This window comes from Leuresthes tenuis, unplaced genomic scaffold (genome assembly GCF_036924035.1).
Source record: "Leuresthes tenuis unplaced genomic scaffold, fLeuTen1.0.hap1 SCAF_2, whole genome shotgun sequence".
NCBI lineage: Eukaryota > Metazoa > Chordata > Actinopteri > Atheriniformes > Atherinopsidae > Leuresthes > Leuresthes tenuis.
In genome coordinates this window covers 1407083-1428061 of record NW_027325356.1, presented here as the reverse complement: position 1 = coordinate 1428061, position 20979 = coordinate 1407083, and the positions used below count along the sequence as shown (strand labels likewise).

Sequence of the window (20979 nt, the reverse complement as noted above, 5' to 3'; positions counted from 1 at the left end):
GATCAGGTCTGCCCTGCAGGACCTTCATCTGATCTCAGGGCAGCTTCAGCGGCTGCTGGCGGCTCTCATCGTGTTTGGAAAGATGTTCTGACTTTATTCTGGTGAAAACAGCACTGATCTGAAATCAGTTTATTCAGATCTGTGTTTCACTTTCTTCTGCTTTCAATCAGCCATGAGGAGGATTCCTCTGGAGTGAACCCACACCTCCTCCTCATCCTCCTCCTCCTCCTCCTCCTCCTCCTCCTCCTCCTCCTCCTCCTCCTCCTCCTCCTCCGCCTGCCTGTGGACCAATCACAGCCCGGCAGCGCTGCTGGCCAATCACAGCGCTGCCGGGTGATGTCATGCAGCGGGCTGCTGTGTGGTGCTGATGCTGCCGAGCTGCAGATCTTCAGAGGACAGAGGCAAGAGCGGCAGTCTGCAGGGTGAGTGTCTGCTTCACAGCTCAGTTTCTGCTTCATCTCATTTCACATTTCAGCTCAGAAAACACACAGAAAGCAGGTTTCTCTCATCTGATTCTGCTCCTTCACTCCTTTACTTGTTCAATCCTTTTTCTCCTCCTTTTTATTCTCGTCTGCTGCATCTTTTATCTTCATCTTTAGTCTTTGTCTTTGTCTCTTTTTGCTACGTTTTTGTTCACTTTGAGCTCGATTTGCTCGTCTCTGCAGAAGACGGTGAGCTCACTGTCAACAATGACATCATCGCTCAGTGCACTCATGCACGCGCACACACACATGCGTGCGCAGGGCGACACACAGATTTCCAGCGTTGCCTTTGCATGGATGAGATTCATGATTTTAGTCATTTTTCTGCAGAAACAAGCTTCAGAACTGCAGCTTTCTCTGAAAGCTTCAGAGAAAGCTTCAGTTCTGCAGCCTGAATGTTCGGCTGCTGTTCAGACCTCAGAGGAGAAGATTTCTCCGGCTGCGTGTTTGATTTTCATTCAGAAGCAGCACAAATTAAACAGGGAAGAAATCTTACCGGCAGCGTTTGTGCACAACAAGTTTTTGTCGTCGTTTGCTGCATTAAAACCTGCAGCTGAATGATTTCAGCCTCAGTTTCAGTGCTTGTGTCTGCATTAATGGTCGATAAATCTGTGTGTTTTTCAGCATTTTCATCAGAACAAATGCAAATGTTAATTATTTCCTGTTCCCTGTTTGATGATCTTTCTTTTTGTCTGAGTTTTCAGTCACAATCTTTTTGAATTTTGGAGCTAAACGTGAGGCTGATCAGTTGTTTGTGCTCAGCAGCAGTCAAAGCTCATGTTTCTGTAACATTTCTGCACTTTCAGAGCTGTAATCTGAACGTTCCTGGTGGGCAAACTGCAGTGTTTGTGCAGCCGAGCCTCCCTCAGGGCGTCGTGTCTCTGTGGCTGATTCATTCTTCACACTCACAGTGTTTTCATGTGAGGCCAGAACAGCTAACGAGGCTGCAAATGACTCACACCAGCTGAAAAAGCTGCATCGTGAGCAAATTCTGACCTTCAAGTGTGAATGAGGGCAGATATTCTCAGTGTCAGAGCTGCATGTGCAACACATTTCCCAATGTGCTGCAGATAAAACCACAGACTGTGTCAGCTCTGCTGCTGACAGCTGATACACTGAACCGCTTCTGCTGCATCTTCCTGCCACAGCTGATCACTTTGTGCTCCTCTGTCCTCAGGAACAGACTCTACCTCACCACAGTGTCTTTGACAGAAAACAGCAGCAGCAGCAGGATGACTCTAGCAGGTAAAACTTTGATTTTTATCGCTTTCTCTCGTCAGTCCAGGGAATTTGTTCTGTTTTCAAACTCTGCTGCAGTTTTATTGACAGTTTTTTCTCCTGAACCTTCAGCATACAGAGAGAAGATGCGAGAGCTCCCCCTGGTGTCCTTCTTCTGCTCCTGCATCCTGCCTGAACTCAGAGAGGCAGCAGCGGACAAGAATGAAGGTCAGAAACACTCTCAGGCCTTTTGCTTTCCTCATGTTACTGAGCATTATTGTTCATGTTAAATGTGTCAGAATCAAAACTTCTGAACCTGGTTTATAGAGCAGGAGAAACATTTTGAATGAAACTCACTGACTGTGAAGCACAAACTGCTGTTTGGTCCAACAGATTTTCATCCTTAAAGCTTCTTTCAGCAGTTTTATATGCTGCTCATCTTTCTGTGGTACCTGGGATCCGTTCCTGTTAACGGATAATGAAATAACTCTGTCCCAGACTCAAAAATCACACTAAGACATGCAAACCGAACAGTTTATGACTGTGTGACTGTCCTCGTTTTCTTCCTAAAGAGGACTGAAGAGTCTTTGTCGGGTCTGTGGCCCCTTTTCTTAAAAATCTTCCTCTTTGTGAGGACTGACAGGGAGTCAGCTGTAAGCTAAAGCTGGTGCTCAACTCTCCTTCTTCTTCTCTCCTCGCAGCAGCAGGTGTGGTGGACTTGAACCTGTGCAACATCCGAGACATGGAGGTGATCGAGCTGAGCAAGCGAGCCAGTGGCCAGGCCTTCGAGGTCATCCTGAAGCCGCCCACCTTTGACGGCGGCCCTGAGCTGAGGGCCACAACGCCACCTCGGCAGAAACCGTCACTGGAGGAAATCCAGAAGAAACTGGATGCTGCTCAGGAGAGGAGGAAGGTGCGTGAGGGGCTGGAGGAACACAGTTTAAATGACCAAAGAAGGTCCCAGTTGTTGTTCAATGTCTGAGTTTTGAATTAGATTTTTCTCATTTTAAAGTAATAAAATATAAAATATAAGTAATAAACTATAAAGAAACGTTTAATCTCATGCTGGAGGTAAAGTTAAATCCTGAGAGCAGTGTAAATATTTCTGTAGAACTCACAACTATCCAGTTATTGGATTTTAAATTAATTAAGTTTAAACAAACACACGTACTGACAGAAATCTGTGGTCCCACAGTAGATCCCTGAGGAACCCCACAGGTTGTTTTAAAGTGTTCCTGCTGATATAAACCCCTTTCAGGGACACACTGACCTGTTTGTGATTGTAAAGAAGTCTTCTGCATGCTTTGATTCAGCATTCAGAGCAACCACAACGCAGCATTAATTGGATTTTTTACAAAAAAAATGACTGGTTCTGAATGACCCCGTAAAGATTTGAACTCCCAGGTAGAAACGAAACCTTCTGTCTGACTCTGTAGTGTCAGGAGGCGGAGCTGCTGAAGCATCTGGCCGAGAGGCGGGAGCACGAGCGGGAGGTGGCTCAGAAAGCTTTGACCAAAGAGCGCCAGGAGCATCGCGCCGATGCTGACAAGGAGCAGCGGCAGATGCACCTGAACGCCTCGCAGGAGAAGCTGCACGAGGAGGTGAGGACCGCCCCCCCACCACAACCACTGAGGGTGGATTCAGAGTCTGTTTCATGGGAAACATCATTAACGTGTGTCTGTGCTGTTTCTGTCTGTTTTTCAGGACAAGCACATTGTGGAGGTGAGGATGAGGTGGAGGAAGATGGATTCTGGTTGGGTGTAAACAGACTAAACATCAGGTGTAAACAGACTAAACATCAGGTGTAAACAAACTAAACATCAGGTGTAAACAGACTAAACATCAGGTGTAAACAAACTAAACATCAAGTGTAAACAAACTAAACATCAGGTGTAAACAGACTAAACATCAGGTGTAAACAGACTAAACATCAGGTGTAAACAGACTAAACATCAGGTGTAAACAAAGTAAACATCAGGTGTAAACAAACTAAACATCAGGTGTAAACAGACTAAACATCAGGTGTAAACAGACTAAACATCAGGTGTAAACAGACTAAACATCAGGTGTAAACAGACTAAACATCAGGTGTAAACAAAGTAAACATCAGGTGTAAACAAACTAAACATCAGGTGTAAACAGACTAAACATCAGGTGTAAACAGACTAAACATCAGGTGTAAACAAACTAAACATCAGGTGTAAACAAACTAAACATCAGGTGTAAACAGACTAAACATCAGGTGTAAACAAAGTAAACATCAGGTGTAAACAAACTAAACATCAGGTGTAAACAAACTAAACAGCAGGTGTAAACAGACTAAACATCAGGTGTAAACAGACTAAACATCAGGTGTAAACAGACTAAACATCAGGTGTAAACAGACTAAACATCAGGTGTAAACAAAGTAAACATCAGGTGTAAACAAACTAAACATCAGGTGTAAACAGACTAAACATCAGGTGTAAACAGACTAAACATCAGGTGTAAACAAACTAAACATCAGGTGTAAACAGACTAAACATCAGGTGTAAACAAACTAAACATCAGGTGTAAACAGACTAAACATCAGGTGTAAACAGACTAAACATCAGGTGTAAACAAACTAAACATCAGGTGTAAACAAACTAAACATCAGGTGTAAACAAACTAAACATCAGGTGTAAACAGACTAAACATCAGGTGTAAAAAGACTAAACATCAGGTGTAAACAGACTAAACATCAGGTGTAAACAGACTAAACATCAGGTGTAAACAGACTAAACATCAGGTGTAAACAAACTAAACATCAGGTGTAAACAAACTAAACATCAGGTGTAAACAAACTAAACATCAGGTGTAAACAGACTAAACATCAGGTGTAAACAGACTAAACATCAGGTGTAAACAGACTAAACATCAGGTGTAAACAAACTAAACATCAGGTGTAAACAGACTAAACATCAGGTGTAAACAGACTAAACATCAGGTGTAAACAGACTAAACATCAGGTGTAAACAAACTAAACATCAAGTGTAAACAGACTAAACATCAGGTGTAAACAAACTAAACATCAGGTGTAAACAGACTAAACATCAGGTGTAAACAAACTAAACATCAGGTGTAAACAGACTAAACATCAGGTGTAAACAAACTAAACATCAGGTGTAAACAAACTAAACATCAGGTGTAAACAAACTAAACATCAGGTGTAAACAGACTAAACATCAGGTGTAAACAAACTAAACATCAGGTGTAAACAAACTAAACATCAGGTGTAAACAAACTAAACATCAGGTGTAAACAGACTAAACATCAGGTGTAAACAAACTAAACATCAGATGTAAACAAACTAAACCTCAGGTGTAAACAGACTAAACATCAGGTGTAAACAAACTAAACATCAGGTGTAAACAAACTGAACATCAGGTGTAAACAAACTGAACATCAGGTGTAAACAGACTAAACATCAGGTGTAAACAGACTAAACATCAGGTGTAAAGAGACTAAACATCAGGTGTAAACAAACTAAACATCAGGTGTAAACAGACTAAACATCAGGTGTAAACAGACTAAACATCAGCTGTAAACAAACTGAACATCAGCTGTAAACAAACTGAACATCAGGTGTAAACAAACTAAACATCAGGTGTAAACAAACTAAACATCAGGTGTAAACAAACTAAACATCAGGTGTAAACAGACTAAACATCAGGTGTAAACAGACTAAACATCAGGTGTAAAGAGACTAAACATCAGGTGTAAACAAACTAAACATCAGGTGTAAACAGACTAAACATCAGGTGTAAACAGACTAAACATCAGCTGTAAACAAACTGAACATCAGGTGTAAACAGACTAAACATCAGGTGTAAACAGACTAAACATCAGGTGTAAACAGACTAAACATCAGGTGTAAACAGACTAAACATCAGGTGTAAACAGACTAAACATCAGGTGTAAACAGACTAAACATCAGTGTAAACAAACTAAACATCAGGTGTAAACAGACTAAACATCAGGTGTAAACAAGCTAAACATCAGGTGTAAACAAATTAAACATCAGGTGTAAACAGACTAAACATCAGGTGTAAACAGACTAAACATCAGGTGTAAACAGACTAAACATCAGCTGTAAACAAACTGAACATCAGGTGTAAACAGACTAAACATCAGGTGTAAACAGACTAAACATCAGCTGTAAACAAACTGAACATCAGGTGTAAACAAACTAAACATCAGGTGTAAACAAACTAAACATCAGGTGTAAACAAACTAAACATCAGGTGTAAACAAACTGAACATCAGGTGTAAACAGACTAAACATCAGGTGTAAACAGACTAAACATCAGGTGTAAACAAACTAAACATCAGGTGTAAACAAACTAAACATCAGGTGTAAACAGACTAAACATCAGCTGTAAACAAACTGAACATCAGCTGTAAACAAACTGAACATCAGGTGTAAACAAACTAAACATCAGGTGTAAACAAACTAAACATCAGGTGTAAACAGACTAAACATCAGGTGTAAACAGACTAAACATCAGGTGTAAACAGACTAAACATCAGGTGTAAACAGACTAAACATCAGGTGTAAACAAACTAAACATCAGGTGTAAACAGACTAAACATCAGGTGTAAACAAACTGAACATCAGGTGTAAACAGACTAAACATCAGGTGTAAACAAACTAAACATCAGGTGTAAACAAACTAAACATCAGGTGTAAACAGACTAAACATCAGGTGTAAACAGACTAAACATCAGGTGTAAACAGACTAAACATCAGGTGTAAACAGACTAAACATCAGGTGTAAACAGACTAAACATCAGGTGTAAACAAACTAAACATCAGGTGTAAACAAACTAAACATCAGGTGTAAACAAACTAAACATCAGGTGTAAACAAACTAAACATCAGGTGTAAACAAACTAAACATCAGGTGTAAACAGACTAAACATCAGGTGTAAACAGACTAAACATCAGGTGTAAACAGACTAAACATCAGGTGTAAACAAACTAAACATCAGGTGTAAACAGACTAAACATCAGGTGTAAACAGACTAAACATCAGGTGTAAACAAACTAAACATCAGGTGTAAACAAACTAAACATCAGGTGTAAACAAACTAAACATCAGGTGTAAACAAACTAAACATCAGGTGTAAACAGACTAAACATCAGGTGTAAACAGACTAAACATCAGGTGTAAACAGACTAAACATCAGGTGTAAACAGACTAAACATCAGGTGTAAACAGACTAAACATCAGGTGTAAACAGACTAAACATCAGGTGTAAACAAACTAAACATCAGGTGTAAACAGACTAAACATCAGGTGTAAACAGACTAAACATCAGGTGTAAACAGACTAAACATCAGGTGTAAACAGACTAAACATCAGGTGTAAACAGACTAAACATCAGGTGTAAACAAACTAAACATCAGGTGTAAACAGACTAAACATCAGGTGTAAACAGTCTAAACATCAGGTGTAAACAGTCTAAACATCAGGTGTAAACAAACTAAACATCAGTTGTAAACAAACTAAGCATCAAGTGTAAACAAACTGACTCAAAGAAACTAAAAAGGCTGATTTAATTCAGGTCTGCTTGTAACTTATGGCGGTGATTAGCGTAGCCTAGCAGCAAAATGAGCCAAACCAGACCGGAAAGGTTTCTGTTACCAGAAAAGATAAAAATCTAAAGTATCTTTCAGCTTATTAAACAGCCGGTAATGTCCAGTCAAACACAGCGTCTGATTCAGGTATCACGAAGCTTCTGACTGGTTCTGCTGCTCTGTCAGCGCTGCATACCCTGATAGATGAAACACCAGAAATAAGTCCAACAGTCCAGTCTGAATGAAACACTCTCATTAAAGGAGAGATTCTGAATTTTACTGGAGATAAAACAGCGTCACAAGACAGGGACAACTGATTTAATTACAGCCCCAAAACTGAGACAAACTGGGTCTGAGTCAACATTCGAGATAAAAGAACCACCAAACCAAGTCTGACTCAAATGTTCACTGCAGGAAAACAGAAATTAAGGTTGGTGGTTGGCATTGGAAATGATTTAGACCAAAACACAAGGAAAGCAGAAGTTAGAAAAGCAAAGAAAGATGGCAACAAGATACAAGAGAGAAACAGATGAGCTGCAGAGAAAGTCCAAAGATACCAAAAATGTACAAAACTTAGGACTATTTCCAACAAAAACACCTGTTAAAATCTGTTAAAGCTGAGAAACACTCAGAGAAGAAGCCTGAGTTAGAGGAGCAGAGAGGTTCAAAGTATCTGAAAACAGGAGGACGAGTCAGAGCCAAAACAGCTGGATGATGAAAAAACACAGAGGGAACGTCTCAGAACTCCAGAGAACCTTAAAAACCTTAAAAACCATGACAAGTCTGGTATTTTTCAGCCATAAATGGAGCAGAGGGAGCACACTGCAGCTGCTTCTTACTCTGAAGTTTTCAGACCAAACATGTGATAAAAAGCAGTTTTTATCTAAACAGTAACCAGTAAAGTTCTTCTGAGCCTCTCAGTTAGTTCTACTGTGTTATGAAGGGAACTGTGTGCACAGATGTGTGATATTTGCTGAGCACAGCTGACCCGTCTGCTCTCTGCTTCCAGGTGTCTTGATGGCCTGATCACAACACAAGCTGAACTTATACGGAAGCCATTTTTGAGGGCTGTTGAGCTGATTTTTGTGCCGGGAAGCTGGCGCTGCTCCGACTGGGAGAACCACAGGAAGAAGAGCAAGAGAGGAAGGTGGACTGAGGACGAGTCCGACCTTCTCTATTCAACCAGGACTCTTTTTACCGAGAAGAACTCGTCATAACGAGAGGCACGCTGCAGATTCTGTCATCGCTCGATGGTTTGCAGGCGTTTTACTGTGCTTTCTTTGCCATGCCAACAGTGCCGATGTGTTCATGTGCGTGTGATTGTGTACACATCAATAAAACCACCCAGTTCGGCCCGAACCGGACCAGAACCCAACACAAGCGGCAGGAAACAGTCGTGTTGAGTCTGGGACAGAAAACAGAAGCTGGCCTGCAGCGACCGGCTGGAGATTTACAGAGAAACAGCTCCACCTGCTGGACAGTTTGGTTCTGAAGGTTCATGCTCCTCAGAGACATCTAGTGGAGCCTGCAGGAACAACACAAGCAGAGGAGAGGCTTCTTTCTACCACTGAAACCACTGATGGTGGTTCTGAGATCAGATCAGTTTAACCTGGTGTTTCTGACGAGATTAGAGTTGGAGACAGATGGAAGTCTGAGGCAGAACAAGTCCAAGAAAACCACAAAACAAGTCCAAAAAAACCACAAAACAAGTCCAAGAAAAACACAGAACAAGTCCAAGAGAACCACAAAACAAGTCCAAGAAAACCACAAAACAAGTCCAAGAAAACCACAAAACAAGTCCAAGAAAACCACAGAACAAGTCCAAAAAAACCACAGAACAAGTCCAAGAAAACCACAAAACAAGTCCAAGAAAACCACAAAACAAGTCCAAGAAAACCACAAAACAAGTCCAAGAAAACCACAGAACAAGTCCAAGAAAACCACAAAACAAGTCCAAGAGAACCACAGAACAAGTCCAAGAAAACCACAAAACAAGTCCAAGAAAACCACAGAACAAGTCCAAGAGAACCACAAAACAAGTCCAAGAAAACCACAGAACAAGTCCAAGAAAACCACAAAACAAGTCCAAGAAAACCACAGAACAAGTCCAAGAGAACCACAGAACAAGTCCAAGAAAACCACAGAACAAGTCCAAGAGAACCACAAAACAAGTCCAAGAGAACCACAGAACAAGTCCAAGAAAACCACAAAACAAGTCCAAAAAAACCACAGAACAAGTCCAAGAAAACCACAAAACAAGTCCAAGAAAACCACAGAACAAGTCCAAAAAACCCACAGAACAAGTCCAAGAAAACCACAAAACAAGTCCAAGAAAACCACAAAACAAGTCCAAGAAAACCACAAAACAAGTCCAAGAGAACCACAGAACAAGTCCAAGAAAACCACAAAACAAGTCCAAGAAAACCACAAAACAAGTCCAAGAAAACCACAAAACAAGTCCAAGAAAACCACAAAACAAGTCCAAGAAAACCACAGAACAAGTCCAAGAAAACCACAAAACAAGTCCAAGAGAACCACAGAACAAGTCCAAGAAAACCACAAAACAAGTCCAAGAGAACCACAAAACAAGTCCAAGAAAACCACAAAACAAGTCCAAGAGAACCACAGAACAAGTCCAAGAAAACCACAAAACAAGTCCAAGAAAACCACAAAACAAGTCCAAGAAAACCACAAAACAAGTCCAAGAAAACCACAGAACAAGTCCAAGAAAACCACAGAACAAGTCCAAGAAAACCACAAAACAAGTCCAAAAAAACCACAGAACAAGTCCAAGAAAACCACAAAACAAGTCCAAAAAAACCACAGAACAAGTCCAAGAAAACCACAAAACAAGTCAGAACATCAGCAAGAAAAGGCTGAAATTAGACAGACCCTGAAGCTGAGGTCAGGAGGAGCCAGAGCAGCTCTGGGTTTCTGTGCTGTAATGTTATATGTGAGAAACCAAGGCGGGCCCAGGAGCAACAGAACCAAAACAAGTCCAGTCCAACATGCTGGTTAGTTTGAGTCAGACTGTCAGCGGTTCTGAAAGCTAACAGACTGAGACTGAAAGGCTCACTGAGATAAAAGATCAGACCAAGGTGGCCTGGGTCAAAGGAGCCTGAGGAAGTGATTCTGAACCAGATGTTTGGTTAGAACCATCTGAACCGAGACCGAGACACGAGAAAGTAGCTGCTGCTTTAAACCCTGTTTTTCCTTTTTCAGGGACGTAAAAGATTTGTGTTTCCATCTCAGGCTTAAGTTCAGCAGGAAGCTTCAGCTGTTAGGATGAGGCTGCCTCACACCTTTTATAGAGCAAATAGATTCATTCTTTGGTTTCAATCAAAGCACAATACAACGAGGAAAGGAAGAACTTCTGGTTCAGTCCATTAAATGTGCGTTTTGGTTCTGTTGGGTTCTGGTGAGATTGTAAATGGTGTGATTTGAGAAGCCTGGAGGGGTTGAGTGAGCTGAGGGAAGGTATCAGAAACCGGGTTCAACATCCTAACCAATCAGAAATGTTCCGCTCCGCGGACCTCTGGGCTTTGTTCGGTCCCTGGATTCTGCTGGAGATCAACCTGAGACTTTATTAGGACCGAAGTCAGCCAGCAGATCCAGAGCAAACTGGCCCTGCACCTCCAGCCTGATTCGCTGCAGCCCAGGTTCTGTTGGGTTCACTCAGACGGGTGAAGCGGGCCGGCGCACGGCTGTAATCCCACACTGATGAGGCTGAATGAGAGCGCGTGCACAGTGTTTACAGCTGCTTTCCACCGTCACTGTAAAGATCTTTATGAGGACAATGTACAGAAATTATATTTTAAATGCCAGAATTAAACAGAAAAACTCTTTGTTCCGTTTCTTTTTATTGACTTTGAGCTCTGCACAAAATAAATACATCAACATAAATAAATACGTGCCGGAGACGATGAAACATTAAATAAAACTTACTTAAATAACCGAAAACCATAAATAGAATCCATATAAAACCTCTAAGGTGTGTGTTTAGCTGCGTAGTTTCTCCAGTTTTCAGTTGGCTGTAAAATAATTGTGATTAAAAAATGTCAAACAGAACAGGCGTGAGGTCATAGAGCGACACGCGCGCGGCGCGCACGTTTGAACACAACAGGTCTGACGTCAGGGTTTCCCACTGCGTCACTTCAGCCCTCACTGCTGGATCTGAACCAGGGGTCGCACGCACGTGCAGCCCACGGCGATGAGGCGCGACTCCAGGCGGTAGAGGTAGGCGCCCCCTGCAGGCTTGACCCGGCGCAGCACCAGCACCTGGTGCATGATGGGTCTGGACCGCAGGTTCAGGTCCTCCTTCCCCTCAGAGTCCAGGCAGCCTTTGAGCAAACAGTGCGCCTCTGACATCACCGGCGTTAAGAGGGAGTTGTCGGTGGTGATGCTGCAGACGGAGACAGAGAGGGGTCAAAAACCTTCAACGTGCTTTGATTTCTCAGCTCGAAGGAGGTCGGTACTCCTCGGTACTCACTTGTAGGTCCAGGGGGAGATGGAGGCGTTCTCCAGAGGATGGATGCTTTTGGTGGGAACCAAAGTGCTGGGGTCCAGCATCAGGGGGACCGTTTCTACTGCCGCACCCTCAGAGGACTTCTTGTGGGGCTTTGCTGCAGCGTTCATCATCATCATCATCATCATCATCAGGATGGCGCGCACGGCCTGAGGAAGAGAAAATCAGCTGAATGTCTGGACAAAGTTCTTCCTGATGTTATTTAGTCCTTCTTCAGCTCAGAGATGATCATAAAAATGTCTGTTTTTGCTTCTCATTCAGGCAGAAACAGGAAATGATTGGATGGAGGTTAAAAGATGAGAAGTTGAGGATATTTTACAGTTTACAATCACTTTTATCTGTGAAGAAAGCATTAAAAGTCTTTTATTTATAAAATTATTCATCTTACATTTAAGATTTTGACAATAAGTTCCTATGAATATAAAAAAGTCCCATTAATAAACAGACCTGATAATAATAATAATGATAATAATTAATCACATTAATTTTTACACGATTTCCTGCTCCATTTTTGCTTAAATCAACATTTTTTTGGATAAAAAACATTTCTCTGAATATTTTCATCAGCTTTTCGAAGCTGACTTTTGGATGGATTCAGATTTAAAGGCACATTTCACCCGTTTAATCGCGTCATTATTCCTGACCCCTCCAGGCTTCCATACCTCACGCTTCTCAGTTTTCTTACCATGGTTTTAGAGGAGCTGGCTGCTGACAACATGCTGCTGAACTCTTCTTCTCCTCGCTCTGGTTGGATCTCAGCTCTGTTTATCTGCTCCTCTGCAGCTCTTTCAGACTTCCTGGTTGGTCTTCACGGGTCCGATGAAGATAAAGATCACGTTGGAAGCAGTTTGCTGGCGTCTTCTTCTTCTTCGTCTTCTCGCTGGTGTTCTGATGGACTCCAGCTTTTGTTGCTTGGATTTTTATCCTGATCAGCAGTGGCGTTGCGCCTCCTTTGATGATGTCACCACCTTTCTGCCTCCTCGCGTCCTGATATGCCTTTGATCCTCCTCTGTAAACCACAGCCACCAGAATGCATGACAGGGCCTGAGCGTCGACCCACTTTCGCAGCCAACATGGAGGTTATTCTGCACATAAAGACGAACAGCAGATTTTCTAGGTCACATCAGCCTCTGTCGCATTGAGGCAGCACTTTAAAGCACGAAAGTCGATGATTCTGTTTGAATTCTGGCTGCCTGCTGCGGTGCTTGTGAACATTTGAACTCTCGGTACCACACTGTTTCTTAAAGAGTTGTAGCTCCCACACAGATGGAACCTTCTCGGTGGGATTTGGGCCTTTAATGTCGTTGTTTCCTTTCACTTTACGGAGAGCCGGGCGACTTTTCTGTGTCGTTGCTCCACGCTTTGTTAGCTTTATTCTGCAGAACTCATCTTCAGATTCATTTGAACACGTGTTCAGCAGCTTTTATTCTCTCATTTGTCATTTGTTGCTGCTCCATCCTCTCTGCGATGAGCTGGACTGTGAGCAGAGTTACCATCAGAACCGAACCGCTCTGCTCTCTGAGCTGGAGCAGAACCCAGCAGAACATCAGTGGAGTCCCGATGAGAAGGCGTCAGGCGTTAGTCTGTTAGTCTCGTGCTTTTGAGGCATTTTCACCTCTGAATAATCACCTGCAGCACGATGGAAATATCACTCGTGTGACTTCAGTTTAAAGTGTTTCCTTCAACAAGCCACAAAGCCCGCTTAGAAAGAAAGAAAAAGGCTGGACGGCACAACGGTTTGACCCCAGGATATGACACCGGTGCTTTTCCTTGTGCAGGATCTCACTTTAACTGGTTGGTTTAAGCTAAAACATTTCTTGGTTAGACGTAGAAACCGAATCTACTCAGTAAGAGTTGAAAATCAGACACCGAAACACGGTGGATATCACTGAAATACATCCTTTCCAGGTTCTGATCCCGGCTGGTTCTTTCAGTGTGGAGTTTGCATGTTCTCCCCGTGCACGGATTCTCTCCGGCTTCCTCCCACCATCCAAATACATGCATGTTAGGTCAAAAACATGCACGTTAGGTCAAAAAGATGCACTTTAGGTCAAAAACATGCATGTTAGGTCAAAAACATGCATGTTAGGTCAAAAAGATGCACTTTAGGTCAAAAACATGCATGTTAGGTCAAAAACATGCATGTTAGGTCAAAAACATGCACGTTAGGTAAAAAACATGCACGTCAGGTAAAAAAACATGCACGTTAGGTCAGAAACATGCACTTTAGGTCAAAAACATGCACTTTAGGTAAAAAACATGCACTTTAGGTAAAAAACATGCACGTTAGGTCAAAAACATGCACGTCAGGTCAAAAACATGCACGTCAGGTTACTCTGAACAGTCCTCAGGGTTAGCGTTAGCATGTTAGCTTGTTTGTCCCTGTTCGGGACTCTGATGGACTGACCGGGCTGTAATCTGCCCAATGACAGCTGAGACAGGCTCCACCCCCCGTGGGTACAGAAAATGGATGGATTGTACCACACAACCATTTAGGTGCTAATCTGACAAGATTTGAGCATAATTATAGGTTGCTGCACAAACAAATGTGGGAATTAAAACACGTCTCAGAGGAGATGAATATCTTCCAATTGGAAACCCCAAAACTTAACATTTATTCAGGCCAGAGCTTATAAGGAGGTGCTTTCACAACAACGAAGGCTCGACTCTGAAAAAATAATGAAAGCAGTGGTGTGAGACGGCCTCGGTTAGGTTTAACGTCACAGTTTAATAAGAAGAAAACACACAGAAACATCTTCCAGCACATGGAACACATCACAGTCCTCAAGCTGAATGTCTTAGATTTACTGTAATAAAAAACACTCACTTTTAAAAGTCTATTCATGGGTTAAATTCCTTTTAAAAGTCTATTTATGGGTTAAATTCCTTTTAAAAATCTATTTATGGGTTAAATTCCTTTTAAAAGTCTATTTATGGGTTAAATTCCTTTTAAAAGTCTATTTATGGGTTAAATTCCTTTTAAAAGTCTATTTATGGATTAAATTTCTTTTAAAAGTCTATTTATGGGTTCAATTCCTTTTAAAAGTCTATTTATGGGTTAAATTCCTTTTAAAAGTCTATTTATGGGTTAAATTCCTTTTAAAAATCTATTTATGGGTCAAATTCCTTTTAAAAGTCTATTTATGGGTTAAATTCCTTTTAAAAGTCTATTTATGGATTAAATTTCTTTTAAAAGTCTATTTATGGGTTCAATTCCTTTTAAAAGTCTATTTATGGGTTAAATTCCTTTTAAAAGTCTATTTATGGGTTAAATTCCTTTTAAAAATCTATTTATGGGTTAATTTCTTTTAAAAGTCTATTTATGGGTTAAATTCCTTTTAAAAGTCTATTTATGGGTTAATTCCTTTTAAAAGTCTATTTATGGGTTAATTCCTTTTAAAAGTCTATTTATGGGTTAAATTCCTTTTTTTTTTAATGGATTTTCACATTAATCTATAAAAACAGCGTTAATATAGTCAAATAATTTGGTTTGTGAACTAAAACTATTGAAAAGCTTCTATTAATGCAGCATACGATGTTCCCCTGGAGACTGATCCCTGACACTCCACTGACTTTGGACTTCTGGACCGGTTCCTCTTGGACTTTGTCCTTTGAGCAGATTCTGGCTGAACTGAAGCTTCAGTATCGATGCTGCTGTTGGACTCTCATGAGTTTTCTTCTTTAAACGAAGATGACACAAGATCAAAGTGTTCTTCTGCTCTGAGCCACATCCCGACGTCATAGTTTTGTGTTTTTTTGCGTCTCTTTCAGTCAGTTTGATGAAACTGCAGAAACTTCCCATCAGGCCGGTGTGTTAATGGGGGCCACGGGGCCCCTTCACTGGGGCTCTCTGACGCGCTGCCCGTGTTGCATCAGTCATGGGATGCAGAACGCTGCAGACTCTGACCTGGTTTACAGTTGTGATGTGACTCAGGTTGCTCTGGATTGCAGCATCATCACTTACATCCTGCCTGTTTTCTTCTCCAGCCCACACTGCCAGCCTGACTCTGACCTGCTTTGACTGACGACTGAAACACTTCCTGCTTCCTGCATCGGTCCCCCAGCTGCCTCAGAATAAACATCAGAGAATAGACTTACACGCCATTTAAGGAGAAAAAACAGCCGCCGCACTCAGAAGTTTGTGTTCTTATATAAATATATATATATATATATATATATCTTATATAAATAATATTTAAATGGTCAAAGTCAGCTTGACGTTTCTTTAATTTCATTCAACCAAAAAAACACGAAACAGACAAAAAAAACACTAAACAGACAAAAAAACACTAAACAGACAATAAAACCTCCAACTTGTGTGGAAGAATTTACCATTTCTGATAAATCACAACAAACCAGCACCACGTTTACTTCATATTTAGGTCAAAATGACCTTCAAACCCCTGTGGAGCCTCTTTCTGATGTTTTAAAGTGAAAACTTAAACGTTCTTTCTTCAGATCAGTGAGATTCTGCATCTTTGTGGAAGTGAAACTGTTAAACTGTTAAAATGAACACTTTATTGTCAACATATGTCTTTAAACTATCTCACAGCATGTTTCTAATTCACATGCACATGCAGCAGGGCTTCTATGACATCACCACATGCAGAACTTCGATGCAATCAACATATAAAGGGCTTTGTGGGGTCCAGCTGTTCCTGGATTCCTGTAAAACCTGATGATTCTCATGTGAATTCGCTCATGGTCACAGATTACATCTAGTATCTGTGTGAAGTTCAGAGTCCTGCAGTGATTCCTCTGTCCTGTCGTTCTTCATTCACCACTAGATGTCCTCAGACTCACCTCTCATCCACCTGCCCTGCTGAACAGGTCCTTTCTTTTTAAAGCAGAGAGTTTCCATCAGAACACTGAAGTTACTCCAGATGGTATTTCTTTGGCTTCTGGTCCTACAGTGAGGAACCTTGGAGTTATTTCTGACCAGGATCTCTTCTGATCTCATCCACTTTGTCACAAATATGAACCTCCAGTCGAAGAGAAACTTTATAACTAGACAATTTCTCCCTGAAGTTTTGTCTGAATTTAGAAGCAGAAAGTTCTGAGTCATCCAGGTCTTTATGTCTTTAAGACAGGCTTTTATTCTGACCAACCTGTTGGTTTCATCTGGTTTCATAGATAAGTACAGCTGAGTATCATCAGCATAACAATGGAAATTTATGCCATGCTGTCTGATAATGTTACCTAATGGAAGCATGTATAAAGTAAGAAGAATCGGTCCGAGTACAGAACCCTGAGGAACTCCATGACTTACTCTGGTGTGTGACGAATATTTTTCATTTACAAGAACAAACTGGACTTAAATCAGCCTAATGCAGTTCAGAACATTGTTGTAATGCCACAACAAAAATGTGGTTCAGTCAGTGTGAATTCAAGGCTTTTTATATAGCTGTTATATCTTCATTTGTAAGTCGCTTTGGATAAAATCGTCTGATAAATACATAAAAATAAGGCAACTGGACCTCTTTATTTAATATTTGAAACCGAGCGCTGAGCCTTTAATACATGATGAATTTCACATTTAAATTAGGGAGTAAATCCTAAAAACTTTGACAGGAAAGTAGATGTGTAGAAAGGAAAGATGATGTCACTTCCTTCCTTGTATTTGTACAAACTGTAACCCCCCCTGCCGCCCACCATCAGAGCGAGCTAACGGCTCTCAGAGTTTCCATGCAAAGCTGTTGTTTGTAGGACTGCTGCTGCAGTGGTGACTGGAAACCTGCTCAGAGCGATCTGCTGCAGGAGGGGCTTTCTGAACACATCAGGGCCTCTGATGTGGTCGGACCGAACCACAACTTCTACTGACATCCAGGAACAAAACCTCTGATTCACGAAGAATTCAGCAGCTTGATTCTTCCTCTGATGACAGTTATTTAATGATTTCCACACCTCACTCTGATCCCTGCAGAACAAATGGTCTGAAAGTCAAAGTGTTCTTCCTTCCGTTAGCAGCTGCTCACAGCTGGATGATTCCCAAACATCTGGCAGTTTATCAGCTGTGTCTGTGCTGGATGCCCATTAATGCCAGATAATATTAGGTAAACAGTGAAAGTTTGTCCCTTTTATTCCCAAAGTATAAAAGCTAATAAAAATTCATCAACATGTTTACTTATTTAAGAGCCAAATTTATTAATTTCACAGCTGTAATAATTTATTAATTAGTTTATTACGACAACAACGGCCTCGGTTTAATAAAATAAAATAAAATTCAGTTTAAATTTTATTTTATTTTAATCATAATAATTTCAACACACTTCAAAGATACAGTCCAATTCAAGCCAATTCATTCTATTACAATCAAATACAGTTAATTAAATTCGAGTTTAAAAACAGTTTTAAACAGTTTCCTCGCTAAGGAAACCAACAGATTAACTGAAACTTCTCTCTGATCCTGAGCTGCACGAGGCGACTGTGGAGAGAAAAAACTCCCTTTAACAGGAAGAAACCTCCATCAGAACCAGAACCAGGAAGAAACCTCCATCAGAACCAGAACCAGGAAGGGTCCATCTGCCTGGACCAGCTGGGGCTGAGAGGACAGGAAAGAGGGGACAACAAGCAGCGTAACACCAGGCCAGAGATACCTGCTGAGAGAGAGAAACACGAGTTAATGACAGCAATGATGTCATCTGTACATGGAGGGAGGAGAGGTGCATCATGGGAGCTCCCCCAGCAGGCTGGGCCTATAGCAGCAGAACTATGGGATGTTTCAGGCTCCCCTGAGCCATCCCTAACTATAAGCTTTATCAGGAAGGAAAGTTTCAGCCTGATCTTAAAGGTAGAGAGGGTGTCTGCTTCCTGAAGCCAAACTGGCAGCTGGTTCCACAGAGAGGGGCCTGATAACTGAAGGCTCTGCCTCCCATTCTGCTTTTAGGGGCCTGATAACTGAAGGCTCTGCCTCCCATTCTGCTTTTAGGGGCCTGATAACTGAAGGCTCTGCCTCCCATTCTGCTTTTAGGGGCCTGATAACTGAAGGCTCTGTCTCCCATTCTGCTTTTAGGGGCCTGATAACTGAAGGCTCTGCCTCCCATTCTGCTTTTAGGGGCCTGATAACTGAAGGCTCTGCCTCCCATTCTGCTTTTAGGGGCCTGATAACTGAAGGCTCTGCCTCCCGTTCTGCTTTTAGGGGCCTGATAACTGAAGGCTCTGCCTCCCATTCTGCTTTTAGAAACTCTGGGAACCACAAGGAAACCTGCAGCCTGAGAGCAAAGTGCTCTGTTGGGGAAATATCCAACTGTGAGATCTTTAAGATGTGATGGAGCTCGGTCATTAAGAGCTTTATATGTGAGGAGAAGAACCTTAGATTCTATTCTGAATCTAACAGGGAGCCAATGAAGAGAAGCTAAAACTGGAGAAACAGGATCTCTGCTGTTAGATCTCAGCAGAACTCTGGCTGCAGGGTTTTGGATCAGCTGGAGGCTTTTCAGAGAGTTTTTGGCCCAATAATGTTCTTCTCTTGTATTCTGATGTGTCATTAATGTGATTATTCCTTCATGTTTTCACACATTTTACCAGCTGGATGCAGAAAAATATTTTGAAAAAAAATCTAAAGCGCTGAAAAGTAATTTGTCATTTGTTCTCACTCCCTTTGCTCTGAACATTTACACTGTGCATAACTTCAGAGTCCACCTGTGTGTGACCTAAAAGCCTGTTTAGACCTGATTCCCATATTTGTGAAAAAATAAAAACAGTTAACAGGTCGGTAAGCACAGAGGAAGCTGAATTCATTCATTCATCTCTCTGGGCCCTGATAATTCACAGAGTTAGGAGTGTAAATGTTGTTTGGACCAACCAGCCCAAGTGCAGCTGAGCTGGGAGTTGAGTGTTTACATGGATTTGATCTTAAAGCACATTATCTGGGTTTGGGGAAGCTGGATGCTGTAGGATTTCAGTTGAACAAACACGTTTACATGCTTTTATATGTCCAGCTTGGTCGGGCTAACACTAGCCAACGAGAAACTGTTCATTTCTGGTGAAACGTCCACAAGCCGACTCTGAATTTTGGGAGTGATTCAGTCAAATATCCAGGTGCTGTGTGCCAGACCGACCCGAGTCTGTCTGTATGTATCAATGGCAAACTCCGTGATTTAATCTGAAAGCATTAATCTGACCAACCACATTTAAAGCGACTCCCCCTCCTTCCTGGAGGCAGAGTGCTGACGGCTGTGCTGGTAACTGACGGCGGATTAAAAGCTGGTGATGTATCAGATGATTCCTCATCCTCTCTGGTTTCCTCTCTCAATCAAACCAGGTCAGAGAAAAGATGCTGACGGCGCTGATAGAAACCACCTCTGCTCAAACCTCACAGCAGACCACATGACAGGCACCACAGCTGTGATGTCACTGCAGGGGCGGGGCTTCAGCGCGGCTCTGAGAGCGTTTTCTGTTTGATTTATGAGGCGCCAAACCGTGACAGAGGTCATTACTCAGGAAGTTCCAGGGTGGGTCACAAAAACCTGAACGTGAAACCTGACAGAAAAGTCCAAACAGAAGCTTTAAGCAGATTCAGCTTTTTGTTTTCGGTGAGCATCATTTAAATATCTGTTCTGCGTGCGGCGCATTGTCGGTAAAACAGGCAGATGAAGATTAAATCAGGTCAAATTTGCTGATCTTGTGAACAGAAACTGAAGTCCCACGGTCGCTAAAAGAAAAACAGATCTGTGGTTCAGATAAGAACGAACAGAAACTCAATATGGAGCAAAAACTATTGACTGAAGGCTGAGAAGAGACGAGCCGCCAGTAAAAGATGAACAGCAGCAGGGTTTCTGATGCTTATCAGACATTAGTTTCACAGCTGTGTAGAATTAGGTTTCAGAAGATGTGAAAAAGACTCCGAATAACATCAGTAAAAAAAGCGGGAAAAGTTTCTTAAGGTGGTTTTTGTCTGTTTTGAAGAAGACTTGATGAACATTCGTGGGAAAAAGTTTAAATAATCTGAGGTTGAGTTTTCCTTGCTGGATATGTTTTTTGGGGCGGCAGTCGCCCAGCAATCAGAAGGTTGTTGGTTCAACTCCAGCTTCCCCAGGCATGACACTGAACCCCACATTCAAAGATCCCGTTACCTCGGTTGCTCGTTCGTGCCGCTTTGCATTACTAAACATAAGAAAGATCAGACCATACCTGACCCAACATGCCCCCCA

General features: G+C 41.8%; 2 protein-coding genes across 3 annotated transcripts; one reads left to right on the top strand and one right to left on the bottom strand.

The window, feature by feature from the left end:
* The first annotated feature begins 252 nt into the window (after positions 1–252).
* Positions 253–9402, top strand: LOC140301421 (stathmin-4-like). Of its 2 annotated transcripts, none has more exons than XM_072379858.1 (7): positions 253–422; positions 1660–1727; positions 1833–1928; positions 2405–2613; positions 3137–3301; positions 3405–3422; positions 8312–9402. In XM_072379858.1, the coding sequence occupies exons 1-7, from the start codon at positions 337–339 to the stop codon at positions 8318–8320; spliced, it is 651 nt and encodes a 216-aa protein (XP_072235959.1). In that variant the 5' UTR covers positions 253–336; the 3' UTR covers positions 8321–9402. The 2 variants fall into 2 exon arrangements, with proteins under 2 accessions (XP_072235959.1, XP_072235958.1); XM_072379857.1 differs by having other exon boundaries at positions 255–422; positions 2402–2613; positions 8312–9400.
* Positions 9403–11310: 1908 nt separating this feature from the next.
* il17a/f1 (interleukin 17a/f1) lies at positions 11311–12578 on the bottom strand. Its single transcript, XM_072381170.1, has 3 exons — positions 12513–12578; positions 11792–11976; positions 11311–11704 (listed from the first exon to the last, which is right to left on the bottom strand). The coding sequence occupies exons 1-3, from the start codon at positions 12543–12545 to the stop codon at positions 11464–11466; spliced, it is 459 nt and encodes a 152-aa protein (XP_072237271.1). The 5' UTR covers positions 12546–12578; the 3' UTR covers positions 11311–11463.
* Positions 12579–20979: the final 8401 nt, after the last annotated feature.